Source organism: Oratosquilla oratoria, chromosome 12 (assembly GCF_046742065.1).
Source record: "Oratosquilla oratoria isolate Oo_2021 chromosome 12, ASM4674206v1, whole genome shotgun sequence".
Taxonomy (NCBI): Eukaryota; Metazoa; Arthropoda; class Malacostraca; order Stomatopoda; family Squillidae; genus Oratosquilla; species Oratosquilla oratoria.
In genome coordinates this window covers 32,628,164-32,649,478 of record NC_134788.1, presented here as the reverse complement: position 1 = coordinate 32,649,478, position 21,315 = coordinate 32,628,164, and the positions used below count along the sequence as shown (strand labels likewise).

Genomic DNA, 21,315 nt, shown 5'->3' with positions numbered 1-21,315 from the left:
ATGTAACGATAATATTCCCTTTGTAGTTTGTGTAGTGTACTACTTGTGGTGTGAATGTGATACAGGCGGGGGTGCGCAGTTGGCACCCCTGGGGGTGGGGTCAAAAGGTGAGAGTGAGTCAGGAGTGTCGCTGGCACGCCAGGGGATCGGGGTCCGCAGTGTGTATGTGCACGAGACAAGTGGAACTGTGCTAGGATTAGGTTTACTAATAGGCAATGGTGTTAGGTAAGCTAGGATAAGAAGTGATAGAAGTGTGTGGTGCAAAACAAAGGGTGATTAAAGAGTGAAGCAGAAACAACCGAAGGAACGGGATTTCTACAAAAATCGGGTAAGTGATCGACATTTTCCTACAAGCTACCTCGGCTCCAAAGATAGCTAAGACAACGAGCACAAAGGAGCCATTGAAGAACAATGTCACCTTAAGGCCATTTGATGGCAATGGAGACGTCACCGGGTGGCTCAAAAAGGCGAAATTAGTGACTAAATTAACCGGGGTAACGGACGTAGATATTACCCTTAACCTAGAGAACGACGCGTGGTCATCTACCTGGAAATGGCAGCTGGTGATCAAGTAGATGCGAGGAAGGTAAAGAAAATATTACAAGAGACTTACGGCGAAGTCCGTTCGAATAGTTTAATCGTTTGCAAAGAATTCGCTGGGCTGGCGAACTGGTTTGTGTTTTCGCCAAAGAAATTAGAGGATTGGCTGTGCCTACATTCACGGGCGAAGGCTTGGATAAACTCGTTAGGATGGTGTTTGTGAATGTCTTTCCAGATCACATATCTGCTGGACTACAGGAAATAAACAATGCATTGTTGGCGAGTATGGACGAGTTGATAGCTCGCGCTAGGCTTCTCACTAGGACAAAGATGGATAGTCCTTTGGCGGCCATAGCGACAGAACAGCTACCACCAGACCTTAGGTCTGTATGCCAACCCCATGGCGATGGAGAAGAGAAAACGGGGGAGTCCAGGGGTGACCACAGCCAATGGCGGGGGCCGTCTAGGGTCCGTTGTTATGTGTGTCGGTGACTCGGTCACTTCGCGAGGGACTGTAGAGAGGCGGAGCTCATTTGTTACGAATGCAGTCAGCCGGGACACATGGCTCGACACTGCAAAAAAGGAAACGGGCGAAGGGCGGCCGTTGCGCGAGCAGCCACCAAGGAAATGTAAGGACGCCATCCAGCTATATGTCGGAGGCATTGATAGATTCCGGCCGTTCAACCACGATTGTAACGACCGACGTGGTTCAGGTTCAAGAATTCAGACAGGGAGATATGGCCCTGATGACAGTCGACGGAAGGGAGACAAAGTGCGAAGGTGACCAGGAAATTGAAATGACGGTGGGGGCATTCCGATACGACTAAGAGTGCTTGTCATTAGAGCGGTCATAGAGGGAATTGGCGTGGTGCCGGGAATGGGTGCAATTGCTCAGCTTAGAGAAGTCACGTTTATCGCCGGGCAAGTGGGGATTGGAGTGATACACGAATCGAGTACGGAAGGGAGAGAGAGGACCCGTCTGAGACCGGCGTCGTCTTGGAGATAGGACGCATGGTGGTTGATGATGGAGCATGGCAGCGAAAAAAAAAAAGTTGACTACCATCACATCAACGTATCGGAGTTGGACGTGGTTATAAAAGGAGTCAAGTTGGGGCTGAAATGGGGGCTACGTGAGATCGAAATCAGGACTGACTCAGCCACAGTAGCAGGGTGGATGAACTCAGTGCTGACGGCTGAGAAGAGAATGCGCATGAAAGGGGCTGCAGAAGTCCTTGTGAAGCGGCGTCTTAGGATGCTGAGGGAGTTAATAGACGAGTTTGGTGTGAAGATGGGCGTGACCCAGGTGCTGTCGGGCATGAACAAAGCAGATGCGCTAACCAGAGTGAAGAAAAGCTGGCTGAAAGTGCCGGAAGAACAAGACGAGGAGATGTTTGAAGTGTGCGCTGTAGGGTTCCTCTGCACGAAAGAGTTGCATGGAACTCATCACCTAGGTGTCGATAGCTCACTGTTCTTGGGAAGGAATTTTGATCCAATTATAACGAGGGAAGAAGTCCGGCTGGCGGTGGGAGCATGAGTCAGTAGACCCCGCCTCTGACCGCACGCGGCGGGGGAACTTAGCGTAGAAGACCGGCTCAGGACGCTTCGTCGCTTGCCGGGAGCTGAAGACGGAGACGGAAGAGGAAATTGCACTTGTGGTGATGAATGGGATATTTCTAGAACAAGGTCCAGTGGATGAAGTCCTGATGGATAATAGCACCGCTTTTCGGTCGGGGGCGCTGAAAGAAATATTGGACAAGTGGAGCACGAGACGTTTCTTTCGGGCTGCTTACCGGCCGATCGGAAATGGGAAAGTAGAACGACACCTTCACACTATTAAGTCGATCACCGAGAGGGCGCTAATAAAACCCATGGAGGCAGTCTTCTGGTATAACATGTCCCCTAAGTCAGGCCAAGACGAATGCTTGGTTCCGCAAAGAGCCTTATTTAAATATGATTGGCGACATCCCCGGGTAGGGCCGGGGCTTCCAGCCAATACTGGAGAAGGCCCCGCCTCAGTACAGGTGGGGGAAGAGGTATAGGTGAGGTCAAAGAATGTTAAGTGTAAATTCGCGAAACAGCATCTCTGTCGAGGGAGTGCCGCGACATATCTTGGATCTTCGTCGTGTGGTGAGTGACGAAAAAAACGAGGAAGAGTCACGACGTGGCAGTGAACGAGGGAGCGGCACCCCGGAGACCCCAGTACGACAGATATATTCCAAGATGGCTGCAGGACTACGAAGCGGGAAATGGAAGAGACGAAGAAGACAAAGAATAGGTTGATCTCGAGATTAAGGGTGTGTATGGTGTGAATTTGGTACAGACGGGGATGCGCAGTTGACACCCACGGGGCGGGTTCAAAGGGTGAGAGTGATGGGGAGGGGGGTGCCGCTGGCATGCCAGAGCGTCGGGGCCCGTAGTGTGCGTGCAAGTGAGACGAGGGAATGCAAGTGGAACCGTGCTAGAATTAGGTTTGCATTGGTCGCTAGTAGTTCATTTAGACCAATGTGGTCATTTTCCAGATTGGGACAAGATAGAGGTGCTCCACAAAGGTCTAGAGAAAAAGAAAAGAAAAATAGTGGAGGCAGCCTACATTACTTCCCACCCCTGCATCAACCATAGGGAAGGGTTTATAAAATTAGCAGGAGCAGTAGGTACTCTAATTATCAAGGAGGTAAAAAGGACAATTGAGAACGGAGGGAGAAGCGGCATGGTCGGAGTCACATGAGAAGGGTTGAGAACGGATGAGAGTATGGAGGGAGAGGAACACGGCAAAGGTGAATTCTATAAGCTGTTCATTTTCTGAGACTGTATGTACTTTGAGAATGTCCTGGTAAGGACGAAACGTCAGTGAATAAAACTCCAAACTGTTCTCTGTGTTTAGCTCACCGCCCTTCCACTCATATATATATATATATATATATATATATATATATATATATATATATATATATATTGTACAACACTGAATGGGTCCCAGTGATTAGAGATACATTTCTATCAACCACAATGCACTTTAATTCTAAGCCATCTTGGCGCATGCAGAAATTGCACCGTGGTACACCCGAGGACTCGAACCTATGCGGCGAGAACGTTACCAGTGCCGAGTGGCTAGACCAATACACCATCAAGAGAGAAATACTTTCCCGCATTCGTATACTTACCAATGTACTATCATAGTGGAGATGGGTTGAACGCAAACTTTCGTGTATGTGTATGAACTCGAACATACAGATATATAAGAAAACTTGCGCTGAATTTATATCTCTCTTGATGATGTATTGGTCTAGTCACTCGGCACTGGTAACGATTTCGCCGCATAGGTTCGAATCCTTGGGCGTACCACGTTACAATTTCTGCATGCGCCAAGATGGCTTAGAATTAAAGTGCATTGCGATTGATAATATATATATATATATATATATATATATACATATATATATATATGTATATATATATATATATACTGTATATATATGTATATATATATATATATATATATATATATATATATATGTATATATGTATATATATATATATGTATGTATGGATATACATAGATACATACTAGCCATATATACATATATATATATATATATATGTATATATATATATTATATATATGTATATGTATATATATTTATGTATGGATATATATATATACATACTAGCCATATATATACATATATATATATATGTATATATAAATATATAATATATATATATATGTATATATATATATGTATGTATATACATACATATACCAAGGCTTTTCCCCCTTACAAGGGAGGTGGCCAAAAAGGAAAAGGCATAAAATCATTCCCACCCATATATATATATATATATATATATATATATATATATATATATATATATATATATATACATATATATATATATATGTATGTATGTATTTATATATGTATGTATGGATATACATTCATACATACATATATATACATATACGTACATATATATATAAATATATATATATATATATATATATATATATATATATATATCAAGGCTTTTTCCCCCTTACAAGGGAGGTAGCCAAAAAGGAAAAGGCATGAAATCATTCCCACCCATTCAATCCCTGAATATATATATATATACATGTATATATATATATATATATATATATATATATATATATATATATATATATATATATATATATATATACATACATATACCAAGGCTTTTTCACCCTTACAAGGGAGGTAGCCAAAAAGGAAAAGGAATAATATAATTCCCACCCATTCCATCTCTGAATATATATATATATATATATATATATATATATATATATATATATATATATATATATATATACAGATAGAGAGAGAGAGAGAGAGAGAGAGAGGAAACCTACACCTCCGCCCTTATGACATGTTGTTTACATATAACGTTAGAGCCTAACAGGACTTAAGATGCACTATTTTAACGCATTGTTGAGCTTGTTTTCGTGGTTGTATTTTGTTCAGACCTAACAAGTGTGTCTTCTTGAATTTACAAGTGCAATCATTAAAGTGGTAAGGTAGCTTAATGCATGCATAGTGTGTACGCATTTGGCATTTGCTGCACTTTAATTTCCGTTTGGCAGTGTATGACATTCTTTGATTCCGAGCAGGGTTTAACGTGTGGGTTTATAAAGTTTACCAGTCACACAACTGCAGTTACGTACATCATCGGATATCTCTTATCATTTGAGTGTTTAGTACTAATAGTAACATCAGTAACTGTGAAAAAAATTAGATGAATGAACATCTTTATATTTACCAAAGTTAGGACAGGTCAAATTTCACAGCTGTAATTCTTACCATTATCATTGGGGAACTCTTATCATTGAATATTTTGAACCCCATATAATAATATCACAAAGAAATAACACTGATAGTGATTTTTAGAAAATGAGACCGACAACTACTCTTAGTAATGTGTCCTGCAGAAATTTATATTAAAGTGATGGTGAAAAAACACATAATTGCAACCTTCCTGCTACATGTCAACGAAGTGCCTTTTTTGTTGCATTACCCACTATTTTTTCATGAAATATATGTTTTCTCCATATTCTTACCTACTTAACCTAACCTAAAAAATGCATAATAAAACAAAAGTACATTTTGTATTTTAGACATCCATGACAATGCTTTGGTGTATGTGTGATGGAAAGGTTGCAGGATTTATTTTTTCATCATTCCTTTATATTAATTTAAGGGATAACTTTATTATTTCCATCTATCCTTCACACTCTTTTTCTTCCATTGCTACTGTCATGCATCTCTTGAAAATTGCCATATTTTGTTTGTGTTTTCTTGTTTTTGTAACATCTTTTACTTTCTCATGCATCTTTTATTGGTCTGTTCTTTATGGGTGTTCAATTTCTATGCATCCTTCAATTTTTCTTTTGCTCTAATATATTCCCTATGTAACTTTCTGTTAAGGTCTTTGTATTTCTATTCATCTTTGTATTTTCTTCTCTCTTCCATTAATTCATGAATCTCATCTGTCATCCATGGTTGTTTATTTCTTTCATGGCCTTCTGTAGTGTTGTTCATTGCCACTGAGCTGATCTTACCTGTTTCATCTGCTACATCTTCTAGTATTGCATACCTGTTTTTGGCTTCTACACTGAATTGTTCCCTAACTTCTGTGTTCTTTACTTGTTCCAATTGTTTACTTATGCTATGAATTCTCTTTGGTGGTTTCTCTATTGTTATGTTAACTGTTGCTACTACTGGAAGATGGACTGAATTTCCGTCTGCCCCTGAATAGGTTTTACCTGTGTTACTGCATTTTTTAATCTTCTATTTACTGTTATGTAATCTATTTGGTTCCTATATCTATCTCCTGGGCTTTTTCATGTATATAGTTTGCATGGGTGGTGTTTGAACCATGTGTTCATGATGATTTGTCCTATTTCTGTGCACCATTCAGCCTATCTGGTGCCTCTCATTTCTGTTTCCAGTGCCATGCTGTCCAACAATATCCTCAAATCTGCCTTCCCTTACTTTAGCATTTAAATCCCCCATAATAAATGCAATTTCTTCTTTGCATTGTTCCTTTGCTTTTGTTATTTCTTCATAAAAAGGTACTCATATCTTCTTCACTCACATTTGTTGAGGCAGAAATGGGCCAATATCCCATGATACATTTGGCTACTGTTTCTGTCATTAATATACCCACACCTCTATGTGCTGTATCTCCTCCAGAATATATTAACTGTCTGCCATCCCTCGTCTCCACACATCCTACCCCTGGCCATCTCACTTCTCCCAACCCCATGATGTCTATTTTCATTCTGTTCTTTTCTCTTTCTGTGTTTGCTAGTTTGCCCATCTGGTACAAAGTTTTGATGTTCTATGTAGTGATCTTTAGTTCATTTCTAATTCTGTTTGGGCCAATTGTTTTATTTGTGTTGTTTATTTTATGGGCAGTCACTTTCTGATGGTCAAAGGTGAGGTAATTACTCCATTGTTATTGAAGTAGTTCCCATTTACACCATTCCTTCTTTTTCTTTGTCTTGTTTGCTCCATGGTTTCTTGGATGGTTACGTGGTAAGGTTTCAAGTGCTTTTCCACTTCACAGTTATTGGCTATGAACCTAGCCTTTACCTGAAAAGGCATACCCTACAAGGCAGCAGGGGGTTTGGATTCGCAGTTGTCCTTCTCATAGCCTTTGTCTGAAGAGGCATACCCTATAAGGCAGCAGGGAGTTTGTGGTCAGAGTTGTCCTTCTCCTAGCCTTTACCTAAAGAGACATATTCTACAAGGTAGCAAGGAATCGAATATACCTTGATATAATGACCTGGATCAGGATGAACACCACAGAAGTGGCAAAATTGTGTGGCTGCAGGATTTGAAGCAAAGAAAGGAAATCCCCGAGTTGTAGTCCAATGAGAGATCCTATAGCTAACTGCAATTTCCTCTTAATTAATGTCATCTGTGCTGTAGAGGAGACTGACAAGTCATCGACATATAAGTTACCACAAACTCCTTTTGTAAGTACACTGATGACACTGTTTATAGCCACATTGAAAAGTGTGACAAAGTAATTCCTTGTGACACACCATCTTCAAGTGGACAAACTTCAGACAGAACGCTACCAATTTGCACCAATAAGAAATTATGAGATTAAAAAGAAATTAAGGAAATGTGCTGATAATTGGTTACCAACTGATGGTTTTTTCCAGGTTCTGGGATTGGGATTACAGCAACACTCCCAAGAACAAGGAAATTCATTGGTATTCTAAATAAAGTTAAAGAGGTCTAATAAAAAAGAATGAACCCTATCAAATATGTGATGTAAAAAGGCATATGCTATGTCATCAACATCTGGTGATGAATCACTGCACTGTAATAGTCATCTTTGGTTCTGAAATGGAAAAACGGATATCATAAGATTAATCCTTAGTGGAGGCAAAGTCATTTCCATGAAATTACAAATGACATTGATAGTGTGCCATAGGCAAGTTTGGATCTTTCTTGGAAACATTAGCAAAGTGATATGTGAATATGTCAGCAACCACTTTGTGATCAGCCACCATCATAAGATTAATCCTTAGTGGAGGCAAAGTCATTTCCATGAAATTACAAATGACATTGATAGTGTGCCATAGGTAAGTTTGGATCTTTCTTGGAAACATTAGCAAAGTGATATGTGAATATGTCAGCAACCACTTTGTGATCAGCCACCATCTCTCCAATCATGAGATAATACTTTTTTTCATGAAAGTAGCAGTTGCCGACAAGACTGACGAATTAAACACCATATGAGGACGGAGCCTTTATTTTTACGACGTTTTGCTTATTACAGCCTTTTCAAGTACAAGTTGAGGTACATATGTTTGAGATTAGATAAGGGGAAAGGAGGGAACGGGGAGAGAAAAGAAGTAGCGGGGAAGGAGGAGGAGAAGGGGGATTGAACACTGGAAAAGGTTGAGAATGCTGGCCCAAACGTCCGGGGGCAAAATGCTCACAGAGGGTGGTTTAAATCTTTATAATTTTGCTGGTCATGAGTATTAGGGGAATTATGTGGGGTGAGATGTTGAACATGCCCCTATTTTGTTCAATAGTGTTCGTTCCTTGAATGACCGCTGCTTCTAAACACTTCCTAGGGATCTTGTCTGGTTCTCGTATCAGCAGCTCTGCATTCTTCCAGTCCATAAGATGGTTTTCCCTGTTTCTATGTGTCACACATGCATTGGTGGTGACATCATGTCTGACATCGTAACGCTGTTCACATATTCATGTATTCAGGTCACATGACGTTTCTCCGATGTAAACTTTATTACATGCTGAGCACGGAATACGATAAACACCGGCTTTGGTGCCTGGTGTTTGGTTGTTGAGATAATACAGGAGGTATAGGAGGTGAAAATGGCCCTGAGATCTCATGAACTAGGTTCTACACTTACATAAGTGGGGTGTGGGCTGTAATTGAGGAGACACAGTCTCTCCAAAACATTCATTGTGCATTTTTTAGGATTGGTGAAGCCAGAGACCATTCTTGTCGGAAGGAGTCCATGCCTTTGGGGTACCCAAGTTGTTGAAAATGAGACAGAGCAGCTCATTTTGCCTGCACTGCAGCAGTGCAGTCATTGTTCTACTAAGGGACCAGACATTTGGAGTGCTGCAGGATGTAATTTATTAGTAAAATGTGATGCAGTCTCTTCAGAACTATCAAAGGTGGCCAGCAAACAATCGGATGATTTAAGTTCTGTAAATAGCTACCAATCAACCATGTCTAGATGCCACTAAGGAGTATAAGATTTTAGTTCAGTCATTGCTGTTTCCATTAGAATGGGAAAGTGGTTGCTGCCATACAGATCTGGTAAAACCTGCCAATTAAAATCTAAAAGAACATTAGAGGAGGTGAGAGAAATATCAATGGTTGTAAAAGTACCAGTTTGACAATGGAAATGCATTATATTCCCTGAATTTAAATTCTGAATGCCTCATCCTCTATTAAAGAAGCAAGTGAAACACTTCTGATGTTGACTGCTGTCACCTCAAAACAGGTGGGTTAATTCTATTAGAGGAATTTGAATATTGTTATTTTGAGGGTGGTTTCAGGGGAGCTCCAGAGATGAGTTTCCCTTTGCTAACCTGACTTGGTATTTCACTTAGGCTGTGAGGTTTGTCTTGTCAAGAGTTGTTTGTTGAACTGGTAACAGATTGGAGGTCTGATGTAGCTGTAGGAATCCGCCAAAGAGTCATCTGATGCTCCCAAAGGAACCTTGGGAGGATATATGTTTAGTGAAAGTACTCAGCAGATCCTCAGGAACATTTCTGGTGTGACTCAGAAGGAACTGTGGGATATTTTGTTGTTTTTGTCATTCCCTACCCTGGCTGGCCAAGCAGTCCCATCTCCCTGAGGAACGCCATGGCTGTAATGGGGTTTTCCCAAAATCTCCTGTAGAGTGTATATTGTGTTGTTGGTGTGCATGATTGTGTACAATGTACTCTTCCATAATGTGTTATATAGTATGGGGTTAAGTGTTACATCCTGGACAGATATCTGCACTACTATCATCCAGCCTCTTCTGGTAAATTAGAAGGGCTAAATGGTGGCTGCACTGTAGTCTAGCTAGGTGGACTCAATGCGCTTGGGTGAGAGAGGATTCAGAGAGATGACAATCGGGGGTCTGGCAACAAAACCTGGCAGTGCATTTCTGCATGCCAGATTTTGTTGTTGAACGATGTGTCTGTTTTGGCTTAATATCCTTATTACAGGTTCTTGATTGGGAATCTGTGTGAGCATGGACTTCTACGATATGGGCTTCTGTTGTGAGAGTCTGTGATGTTGAGGATAGTGTGGAGGGTTTTGGTGATGATGTAGGAAAGGGATTTGTTGGAGATCTGTAGGATTCTCATAGGAGCAGGGGAGGGGGGGGGGAACAATTGCTGGTTGAGAAAGGCAAGAAGGTGTCCCAACTGTATTTGATAGAGTGAAGGGAAGAGGCATGTGTCTTTGCCCCACCATTTGTCTGTCAAAAATGAAGTTCTTGCTTGGCACTACCAAGACAAATGAACTGAGTATTTGCCAGTTGAAGAATGTCATGTTCAAGATGGTACTCTTCCCATTGTTAAAAAACGTTTGGTGAGCTCTGCAATGGAAGCAATAAGGTTCTGATTCACAACCTAACCCTAACATAACCTAGGGTGTGATTCAAGGGCAAAGTAGTGACCACATCCAGAACCATTTGTCCAGTTCTTCCTTCTGTGATTGAACTCATAATACCAGTAACAATGTAAAAGATGGTTGATGAAGAATACTTTTAATGGGAGATACAGTTGACCAATGTTTACTTGATCAGGGAGATATGAACCATAAAACTTATTTTCTCTTATTTTTGTCACATGTTGAACATTATTAGGGCATAACTTATATTTCTGAGAAATTTGTATAGGTCTTTGCAGTAATCAAATGTTCAATGTGGTCTGATGGATTGAAAAATTCCATATGAAGGGCAAGGTAGATGGAAGAGCATCATACTTATAAATACATATATCAAAGGCTCCTGACCCCTTACATGGGAAGTAGCCAAAAAACAAAGGCATAAAATCAACTCCCACCCATTCCATCCCCTACATACTCCACTCCCTTCTACCCTCTTCCCTCCCTCTTATCTTGGCACCTCCTGGATGATGGGTCATCCCTGCATCTTGTCCACCACTCTGGGTCAGAAGCAGTATTGCAAGACATAGCACATCCACAGCAAGGGCACTTCCTCAAATCGGCAACCCCCCTCTCCACCCCCTCATGCAGAAAATGAGAAGACAGGGAGAAATCCCTTTGAGCTGCAACAATTTATTTCTCATACATACTCCCTCATCCCCCACCCCACTCCCCCTCATGCATCACAGCATCATCCAAACACAACCCTTCTCCATTCACCCCTATCTTCTGTCCTCTCCCATCCTTCCTCAACAGACATTCCCCTCTTTCCCAATGCCCCTTTTACCCCATCCATCCATCTCATCCTAGGTCGCCCCCTCAACAGGATGGGGATAGGACTAGGAATCCTGCTACCTGTAGCCCCAAAGGGGACGTTCCTAAAAAAAAGTAAAAGAAGAGCATCATGACCTGTGTTAAATCCTCACCTCATATCAACACACCTTTACTATGCCTCTTTATGTCCAGTCTTTTTTTTATTATTATTATTATTTTTTTTTTTCTAGCAGTGTGGATAAAGTTACTTTGGTTTTCCTTATAGTATGCCACAAACCAGTAAGGTGTAGGGGTGTGATTAACTTTGGGCAATCTTTGTATGTCAATTTGGAGAGTGTTGGTGCCATATTTGTCATTGCTCTTTGTATTCTTTCTAATTTCTTTATATTCTTTTTAGTACTGGATGTCCATAGTGTCACAGCATACTCCAATCTTGGTTTTATCAGTGTAACTAATATTTTCTTTACCATTTCCTCATCAGAGTAATCAAAAGCCACTTTCATTGACCTTAGTAAATTGAAGGTTTCTATGACTGTTTTGATATGCTTGTCTGGGGACATGTCTTTGCCAATAATTACTCCCAGGTCCCTTTCTGAGCTTACTTTTGTGACTTCCTCTGTACTAATTTTGTACTTCCCCAATATTCTATTTTTACTTTTTTCCAAACTCCATTATACTACATTTCTTGATGTTAAAGTTCACTTCCCACTTTTGACTCCATTCCCAGACTTTATCCAAGTCTTTCCGTAGTGATTCACAATCTTCCTCTGTACTTTCTTTAACAATTTTGCATCATCTGCAAAGAAGTTCATATAACATTCATCTATGTCATTTATATATATGGCAAACATAATTGGAGCCAATACCGAACCTTGTGGGACTCCACTTATCATTACTTCGCAGGTTGAGTATTTGTCTCTAAGTACTACCTTCATTTTTCTTCTGTTCAGGAAATCTTCCATCCATTCCAATAATTTTCTTTGAATACCACTTATTGATTCAATTTTTCTTAATATTCTTTTGTGTGGTACTTTATAAAATACATTTTGTAAATCTAGAAAAGCACAATTGGCCCATCCATCCCTTTCTTGTATTATTCTTATTAGTTTTGAGAAGAAAATCAAGGTTGTGGCACATGATCTTCCTTGTCTAAATCCAAATTGTGTTGGATTCAGTATATTTTTTTCTTCCAGATATCTAATCCATCTACTTTTGATAGCTTTTTCTCATATTTTTGCTATTGTGTTTGTAAGGGAGACCGGTCAGTAGTTGGATTTTTCTTGTCTCCTTTATGTATTGGTACAATATTATGCATTTTTCCAATCCTGTGGTACCTTTCCTTCTCTGAGTGAGTAATCAATTATCCTAAATATTTTGTTCATTAGCTCATCTATGCATTTTATCAATATCCAGTTTGCAATTCCATCCGGACTGTGTAATTTTCTGACATCAAAGTTTTTTATTTGGTCTCTAATTTCCTTCTGTGTGTGTGTGTGTGTGTGTATAGATATGACCAAATGGATGGTTAATGACTGATATTAATATCAGTCAAATCGTGGTTGGTGGCTAGTGGTGTGGATACATAGATGGGTACCATCTTGAGGCTGGGCATGTGAAGCCATGGAAGTTGATGTGAGAAATGTTCAAATGAGACCAAACCTCACTTATATCTGACTTTACATTGATGGGGGAAAGGAGAGGGGGGTTGCCGATTTAATGAAGCGGCCTTGCTGTGGATGTGCTGTGTCCTGCGACACTGCTTCTGACCCAGGGCAGTGGACAGGGTGCAGAGATGACCCGTCATCTAGGAGGTGCTAAGATGGGAGGGAGGGTGGAGGGGTGTGGAGTGTTTTCGGGGATGAAATGGGTGGGAATGTTTTTGTGCCTTGTCCTTTTTGGCTACCCCCCTGGTAAGGGGGAAAAAAGCCTTGGTATATGTATGTAAGTATGTACATTGATTAATACTGATATCAGATAAATGTTCCAAAGATATTTATTTTATTATTATTATCATTATTATTATCATCATTATTATTATTATTATTATTATTATTATTATCATCATTATTATTATCATTATTATTATTATTGTTATTATTATCATTATTATTATTATTATTATTATTATTATTATTATTATTATTATTATCATCATTATTATTATCATTATTATTATTATTGTTATTATTATCATTATTATTATTATTATTATTATTATTATTATTATTATTATCATTATTATTATTTATCTTTATTTTTTTCAGCATTATCACAAGTGTTACAACCAGTAAGGGAGATGTCACAAGCTTCCTAAAAGATGACCTTGTTTGAGTATATTATTATGCCTTTGTGTTCAGATAACATGTATATATATTATATATCTATATATATATATATATATATATATATATATATATATATATATATATATATATGTGTGTATATTATTTTTTTTATGAAAGTAGCAGTTGCCGACAAGACTGACGAGTTAAACACCATGTGAGGATGGAGCCTTAGTTTGTATGACGTTTCGCTTATTACAGCTTTTTCCAAGTACATGAAAAAGCTGTAATAAGCGGAACGTCATACTAATAAAGGCTCCATTCTCACATGGTGTTTAACTTGTGATATATATATATATATATATATATTTTTTTTTTTTTATAGACAAACAGGTGTTTTAGTAATTGTGAGAAGAAAAAGACATGGAAAATACATCCACAATTTCTTAAATTAATCTTATATGTTACATTTTGCTAGAATAATAACATAGGTACACCACTTACCAGTGTATCTTAAACAATGTGACTTTCCTCACTTATGTGAGTGAAATGAACTGATTAGACCTTCCTAGAGTATATCATATTTAGATTCAGGTCTTTTGAGCCGAAACATGGAATGTTATGGAGTTATATCAAGCTATGACTTGTGGCCAGATGTGCCATTCCCCGTTTTCAAATTAGTGAAATAAGGAAAAAATCGAAGCAAATTTTGAGTCATTATGGTTGGGGTGGGGTGTGTATTCATGTAACTTTTGGATGATTTTCAGCACATTTCTAATGAAAAAGTAGAATACAATATATTATAGCACAATATCTGTTAGTGTTTCTACCTATTTTATGTTTGGTGATGGCATGTACAAAGGTTCTGTTTAGGTACAAAGGGATGTATGTAATGGTTTGTGTCTGAAACCTCCACAATCTTATAACAGTGTATTTCACAATTTCAAAGGGCTAGATGTCAAACTTATAATTAAAAATTTTCCAGGATGAGGGTAACTGTCAACTTTCTTTAGAACTATTTGTAGATTCAATATGGGTCACATGATGAAGATGATCCAAAGTAACAGTTATAGCACGGTAATGTCACAAGTCATCTATATTGCATGAAGACCCACACTAGAGAGAAGCCTTTACAGCATAACCAGTGCAATTCTGTTTTCTCAGAAAAGGGTGCTCTCACAAATATAAGAAGCCTTTCCAGTGTGACCTGTGTGATTCTGCATTCTCAGATAAGTATTATCTCACAGCATATGAGTACCCATACTGGAGAGAAGCCATTCCAGTTTGACCTTTGAGATTCTTTTTTCTCAGAAAAGAGTTCTCATGTAGCATATGAGGACCACCAAGAGAGAGAGGCTTTTCCAGTGTGATGTGTGTTAGTCTGCTTTCTCACAAAAGATTTCTCATACAAAGCATATGAGGATCCACACGGAAGAGAACCCTTTCCATTGTCACCTGTGCAATGCACCTCTCTCATAAAAGAATAACTTTGAATTTCATGTGATGTCCCACAGTGGAGAAAACCATTCCAGTGTAGCCTGTACGTTAACATTTTGACACAAAAGTGTTACCTCAAGTACCACATGATGACCCACAAGAGAGAGAAGTTTTTCCAGTGTGACCTGTGTTATACTGATTTCTCAAAAAAGAGTGATCTCACACAGCATATGAGGACCCACACAGGAGAGAAGCCTTTTAAGTGTGACCTGTGTGATTCTGCTTTCTCACGTAAGGAATCTCTGACAAAGCATATGAGGACCCATTCAGGAGAGAAGCCTTTCCTGTGTGACTTGTGCGATTCTGCTTTCTCACAAAAGTGTCATCTCACAAAGCATAGGAGGACCCATACAGGAGAGAAGCCTTTCCAGTGTGACTTGTGCAATTTTGCTTTTTCGCAAAAGTGTCATCTCACAAAGCATATGAGGATCCACACAGGAGAGAAACCGTTCAAATGTGACCTTTGTGATTCCTCTTTCTTACAAAAGAGTTCTCTGAAACAGCATATCAGGACCCACACAGGAGAGAAGCCTTTCCAGTGTGTCCTTTGTGATTCTGCTTTCTCAATAAAAAGTAATTTCACAAAGCATATGAGGACCCACACAGGGGAGAAGCCTTTCCAGTGTGACCTGTGTGATTCTGCTTACTCACAAAAGGGTGATCTCAAAAAGCACATCAGGACCCACACAGGAGAGAAGCCTTTCCAGTGTGGCCTATGCAACTCTACTTTTGCAGTAAAGCGTCATCTCACAAAGCATATAAGGACCCACACAGGAGAAAAGCCTTTCCATTGTGACCTGTGTGATTCTGCTTTCTCACAGAAGTTTTCTCTTAAAAGGCATATGAAGACCCACAATGGAGAGAAACCATTCCTGTATGATGCAGCTTTCTTAGAAAAGAATCAGCTCAAATATCATGTGATGACTCAAGCAGGAAAGTAGCCTTTCCAAAGGAACCTGTGTAATGCAGCTTTCTCACAAAAGAAATCTCTCACTCACCACATGATAACTGTCACCAAACTGGAGGGGAACCATATCAGTGTGACCTCTCCAAAGAAAAATGTTCTAAGTTTAGTGCATGCACACATATTTTAAAACTAGTACATAAATGAAAAAATGTACACACACTAGGTTAGGGTGAAATTAAAATGCTTTAATTAAAGAAATTCTATAATTTTGTAATAATGAATTTAAGACAAATGAAAGATGTGATTCTGAAAATCTGTCAGAGACCTTTAAAATGCAAGTGTACAATTCCACAATGTTACATGTAGTTATGAGATTGTAATGTATTTGGTGGTTATTCATCACCAATGCTTGTTCAGTCAAGTGAAGTAAACCAAGCATTTTAGGAATTTCGCCCTCTCAAAGAGTCCTGATGGCCTTGTAACTCAGAATACTTAATACAATTTTTTTTTATGTATAAAATTCTACTAAGAAAAAAAATATATATATTTCCTAAAGACCTACTGTTCAAAAATAACAATATAAGCAATGAAGATACTGATGAATTTTTTTTGTTAAAAGAGCTCTGGAATAATAGAATTACTAAGATAAGTGCAACAATGAAACAAAACCAAAACAAAGATCAGAAGTTAAGGATTATTGTATAGGAAAAGGGAGCCACTGGAAAGGTCCACCCCGAATTTCTACTTGATTTTAATGGAAAGATAAACACAGGAAAACAAAACAAAGTGATAACCATATTTGTTAAATAGTGCACACTTTACATTGTCTGTATTCTGTGATTTGTAACCATTTGTAAATTTGCAAAACAATATTAAAAAAAAAACATTCTTCAAAAAAAAAAAAAAAATGTTCAATGAAAATTAGCTGCTACCTGCTAATGAATGGCTGGATGAAATAATGAAAACTGGTATTCTCATTTACAGGACAGATTCCCTGAGGATGAGGTACAAGAATGTTTGATATATCCTCAATTTGACATTGTAATTTCTCATTTGTTAGTGAATATGTTAATGTACCTTGTTTTGAATATAATAATTTTCTGGTTGATACTATAGAAAAAAAATGTTTTAATTATTGCAAGAAAAGATTAAATTCAAATTTGTATAAGATTTTACACAAATGTTGGTATTTGCTCTTTAGAATGAACAGTTCTGTGACTTGGCAAAGTTGAGTGATGTTTTAGTCCGATGAATCACATAAAAAAACAAACTTAGTTGAGAATTGGTAATGGACTTGTTTCATTATGTATAGTTATTTGCAAAGTTAGAAAGTTTAAATAAAGGTAAATAGTTATTAGTATTATCTTTAATTTGCTTCATTTTGTACTAATCAGATCAATATAGAATACACATTAAATATTTTTGTCACACAAAGGACTCCTGAAATACAAAATTAGTGCAAAAATTAATACAAAATACAATATATATGCCTAATGATATGTCTTATTTATGGGAACCCAAATTTAAAAGGTGTTTCAATTACATAATATGACACTAGAATAGACGACACTCGGAGAGCACATACAGTACCTCCACCAATGTCAGAGTCACAAAATTGGAAAAGACAATTTTGCCCACATTATAAAATGATAGCAGGAGCCACTTTGTATACAATCTATTAATGCCAGGTTTGTAAATTCAAAAGAATCCTAGGTCTGCATACATATCCAGATTTGCTTCAAAATAAGGTCTTGTGAGGCCAAACATGTAATGTGACATGGTTATATTAAAATATGACTAGTGTGGCCAGCTGAGCCATTCTCCATTTCCAAATCTCATGATGTGATTAAAAAGCTGGAGCAAAATTTGAGTGATTCTGGTTGGGGTGGGGTGAGTATTCATGTAGCTATTGGATGATTTTCAGCACATCTCTAATGAAAAAGTAGAATACAATACATCATTGCACCATATATGTTAGTGTTTCTACCTACAGTATTTTATGTAAGGAGATGGCATGTACAAAGGTTCTGTTGAGATACAAAGGGATGCATGAAATGGTATGTGTACAAAACCTCCACAATCCTATAACTGTGTATTACACACTTTCAAAGAGTTAGATGTAAATCTTATTTTTTTTTTTTTTTCAAGATGGGGGTAGTTATCACCATTTATTTAGAAAAGATATCCATACATTTCACACATCACATGATGAAATGGATCTTGTGTGACAGCTGTGGCACAACTACATCAGAAGTCATCTTAAACATTGTGTCATGACCCTCACTTGAGAGAAGCCTTTCCAGTGTGACCTGTGAGATTCTGGTTTCTCAGATGGCACAAAAGTCACTTCAAAGATCATGTGGTGACCCAAACAGGAGAAAGTCTTTCCATTGTGACCTGTGTGATTCTGCTTTCTCAAAAAAGGATACTCTCACAAAGCATATAAGGACCCATACAGGAGAGAAGCCTTTCTAGTGTGACCTATACGATTCTGCTTTTTCAAAAAAGCATGTGAGAAGCGTTTCCAGTGTGGCCTTTGCGATAAAGCTTTCTCACAAAAGTGTTCTCTCACACTGCATATGAGGACCCACACAGGAGAGAAGCCGTTCCAGTGTGACTTGTGTGATGCAGCTCTCTCACAAAAGCATAAACTGAAATATCACATGATGAAACACTCAGGTGAGAAGCCAGTGTGGCCTTTGTGATAAAGCTTTCACACAAACGTGTTATTCTAAAGATCACATGTGTGACGCGATTGCAAATGCCCGCATACCCAACGACGTAATACAATTACATGATTGAATAACCTAACATCACCTGGGTTGGTAGAACGCGCGTCTCGTAACCGCGTGGGGAATTCGGCGCAGAGGTTAGGAAGAGCATCCACTGAGTAATGGCTCCCGCCCACTGCACACCTTGGACATCACTGTCTGTGATATATTAGCTTCCTTTGGAGATCGTCACTGCACTGGCATACTGTGCAGCAGACATTCTCCTGTGTTCATGTATGAACAGTTCCGGAGCACCGGCAAGGTAGAGGTCCGAATAGGTACCAGCCCTATAAACCTCGGAAAGCACACACACACACGTACGTTATATATATATATAATATATATATATATATATATGTGTGTGTGTGTGTCATTTTGACATTTGGAAATAAACTCTCCTACTGGGATTCGAACCCTCGCCAGAGCGGCTTGCTTCGTACAAGGCGAAGACCGTACCGTTACTCCACCATGACCCTTCAAAACAGAACGAATTAGTTTACGGACTAATCATTCTGCCGAGGGCACTCGGGTGGAACGTGGTATGTACTGTATTTCATCAAATCCTTTATGCAGGCTAGTCTTCCAACAAGTGTTTGTGTCAAAATGACAGAAACACTTGTCGGAAGTAGGAGAGTTTATATATATATATATATATATATATATATATATATATATATTCACACACACACACACATATGTATATCAAAACAAAGTTATGTCGTAGCACATTTGTAAAATAACACTGATGACCCACTTTCGGAGAAGAATAAGCGAAAGTATAAAGATCTGTATATTTCGATCACTAACTGTAATCCTCTTCAGCAGATGTGAATTACAGAGAACAATGTGTATTTATATAAGAAGTAATGAGGTAAGCAGGAAGGGATGGGGGCTCAGGTCACGTGCCCGGCGTTGTGTGGACCTTGGTGGCTTTTGTCCACTGCTAATATAGAAGGTAACATTTTATTTATTGCAAATGAAGATATACAATCTGGTGACCATTGACCATAAGAAATGTTATAATTTGAAAAATTGTTTATCAAAGAGGATTCTACCATTTTTCTTCTGAAACTGCTTTTAGATTTGTAAATTATTTCAGCATCGTCCCAATCTATCCGACGGTTTTTGTTGGCGACATGCTGAAATACGGCGGAATTTTCCTGCCCATATTTTACAGAGTTCTTGTGTTCTTTGACCCTGGTGGTGAGGTCTCTACCCATTTGTCCCCAATATATATCCCTGCAATCTAAACAAGGTGACTTATAAACTCCAGGAGTTGTATTACTCTTGGATCTATGATGTATATTGACAACTTTACTGAACAAGTTGTTGGGATAATTGAAGATAAAATTTACTTTTTCTTTTGGTAACAAATAAGACAAGTCATTAATTGATTTATTATAAGGTAAATTTATGCAACTATTATCCCACTTAGCTTGACCACGTATCAGTTTTCGTATATATGCTTCCCTCGAGCTTGTCATTGTCGACTGTGATGGCATAGAATTAAGGGAATTAATGTGGTTGAATGTGTATATATATGTATATATATATATATATATATATATATATATATATATATATGCAAAATAACCACAAGAGAGGGGAAACTTGTAGATAATAAACAATTTCGTATATTACATCTTCAGATGTAATATACGAAAGTACTTATTGTCTACAAGTTTCTCTTCTGTGGTTATTTTGCATTTTTGTATCGCGGTGATGTGATTACTTGCATATATATATATATATATATATATATATATATATATATATATAAAATCAGCCATCCTGAGTCCACTGCTGAACAAAGGCCTCCTTCATAGCATTCCACGAATCACACGACCGTGCCATCATCTGCCACGTCACTCCTGCAAACTTCTTGATCTCGTCTCTCCACCTTCTATCTGGTCTCCCTCTTCCACGCTTCCTATCTCGCGGCGTCCACTCAGTAACACACTTGCTCCATCGCTCATCAATCGTTCGCACTAACTTACCTGCCCAATTCCATTTCCTCTCTTTTACCGTCTCCACAATATCTTTCACTCAAGTCTGCTCTCTCACCCAACTTGCTCTCTGTCTCTCAGCGTTATTCCCATCATTGATCCCTCCATTCTCCTCTGTGCAGTCCTTAGTTTTGTTTCCATTGCCTTCCTTAGTTTCCAAATCTCACACCCGTTGATTATTGCTGCCAGAATGCATTGATTGAACTTTACATTTCAAAGGTAGAGCGCCTCTCAGGATTTTATTATACTTACCAAACACTTTCCAACCAATTGTAATGCGTCTTTTTATTTCATTATCATGATCTTTCGTCATTTTCACCATCTGCCCTAAATAATTATACTCCTCAACTTCTTCAAGA

At 38.5% G+C, this 21,315-nt stretch overlaps 1 protein-coding gene across 1 annotated transcript; it reads left to right on the top strand.

Annotated features, from left to right (window-relative positions):
• The first annotated feature begins 4,934 nt into the window (after positions 1–4,934).
• On the top strand, positions 4,935–16,986 carry LOC143030653 (uncharacterized). Its single transcript, XM_076193826.1, has 2 exons — positions 4,935–5,072; positions 14,761–16,986. Exon 2 carries the CDS (start codon positions 15,359–15,361, stop codon positions 16,211–16,213), a length of 855 nt encoding a protein of 284 aa, XP_076049941.1. The 5' UTR covers positions 4,935–5,072; positions 14,761–15,358; the 3' UTR covers positions 16,214–16,986.
• The last annotated feature ends 4,329 nt before the right edge of the window (positions 16,987–21,315 follow it).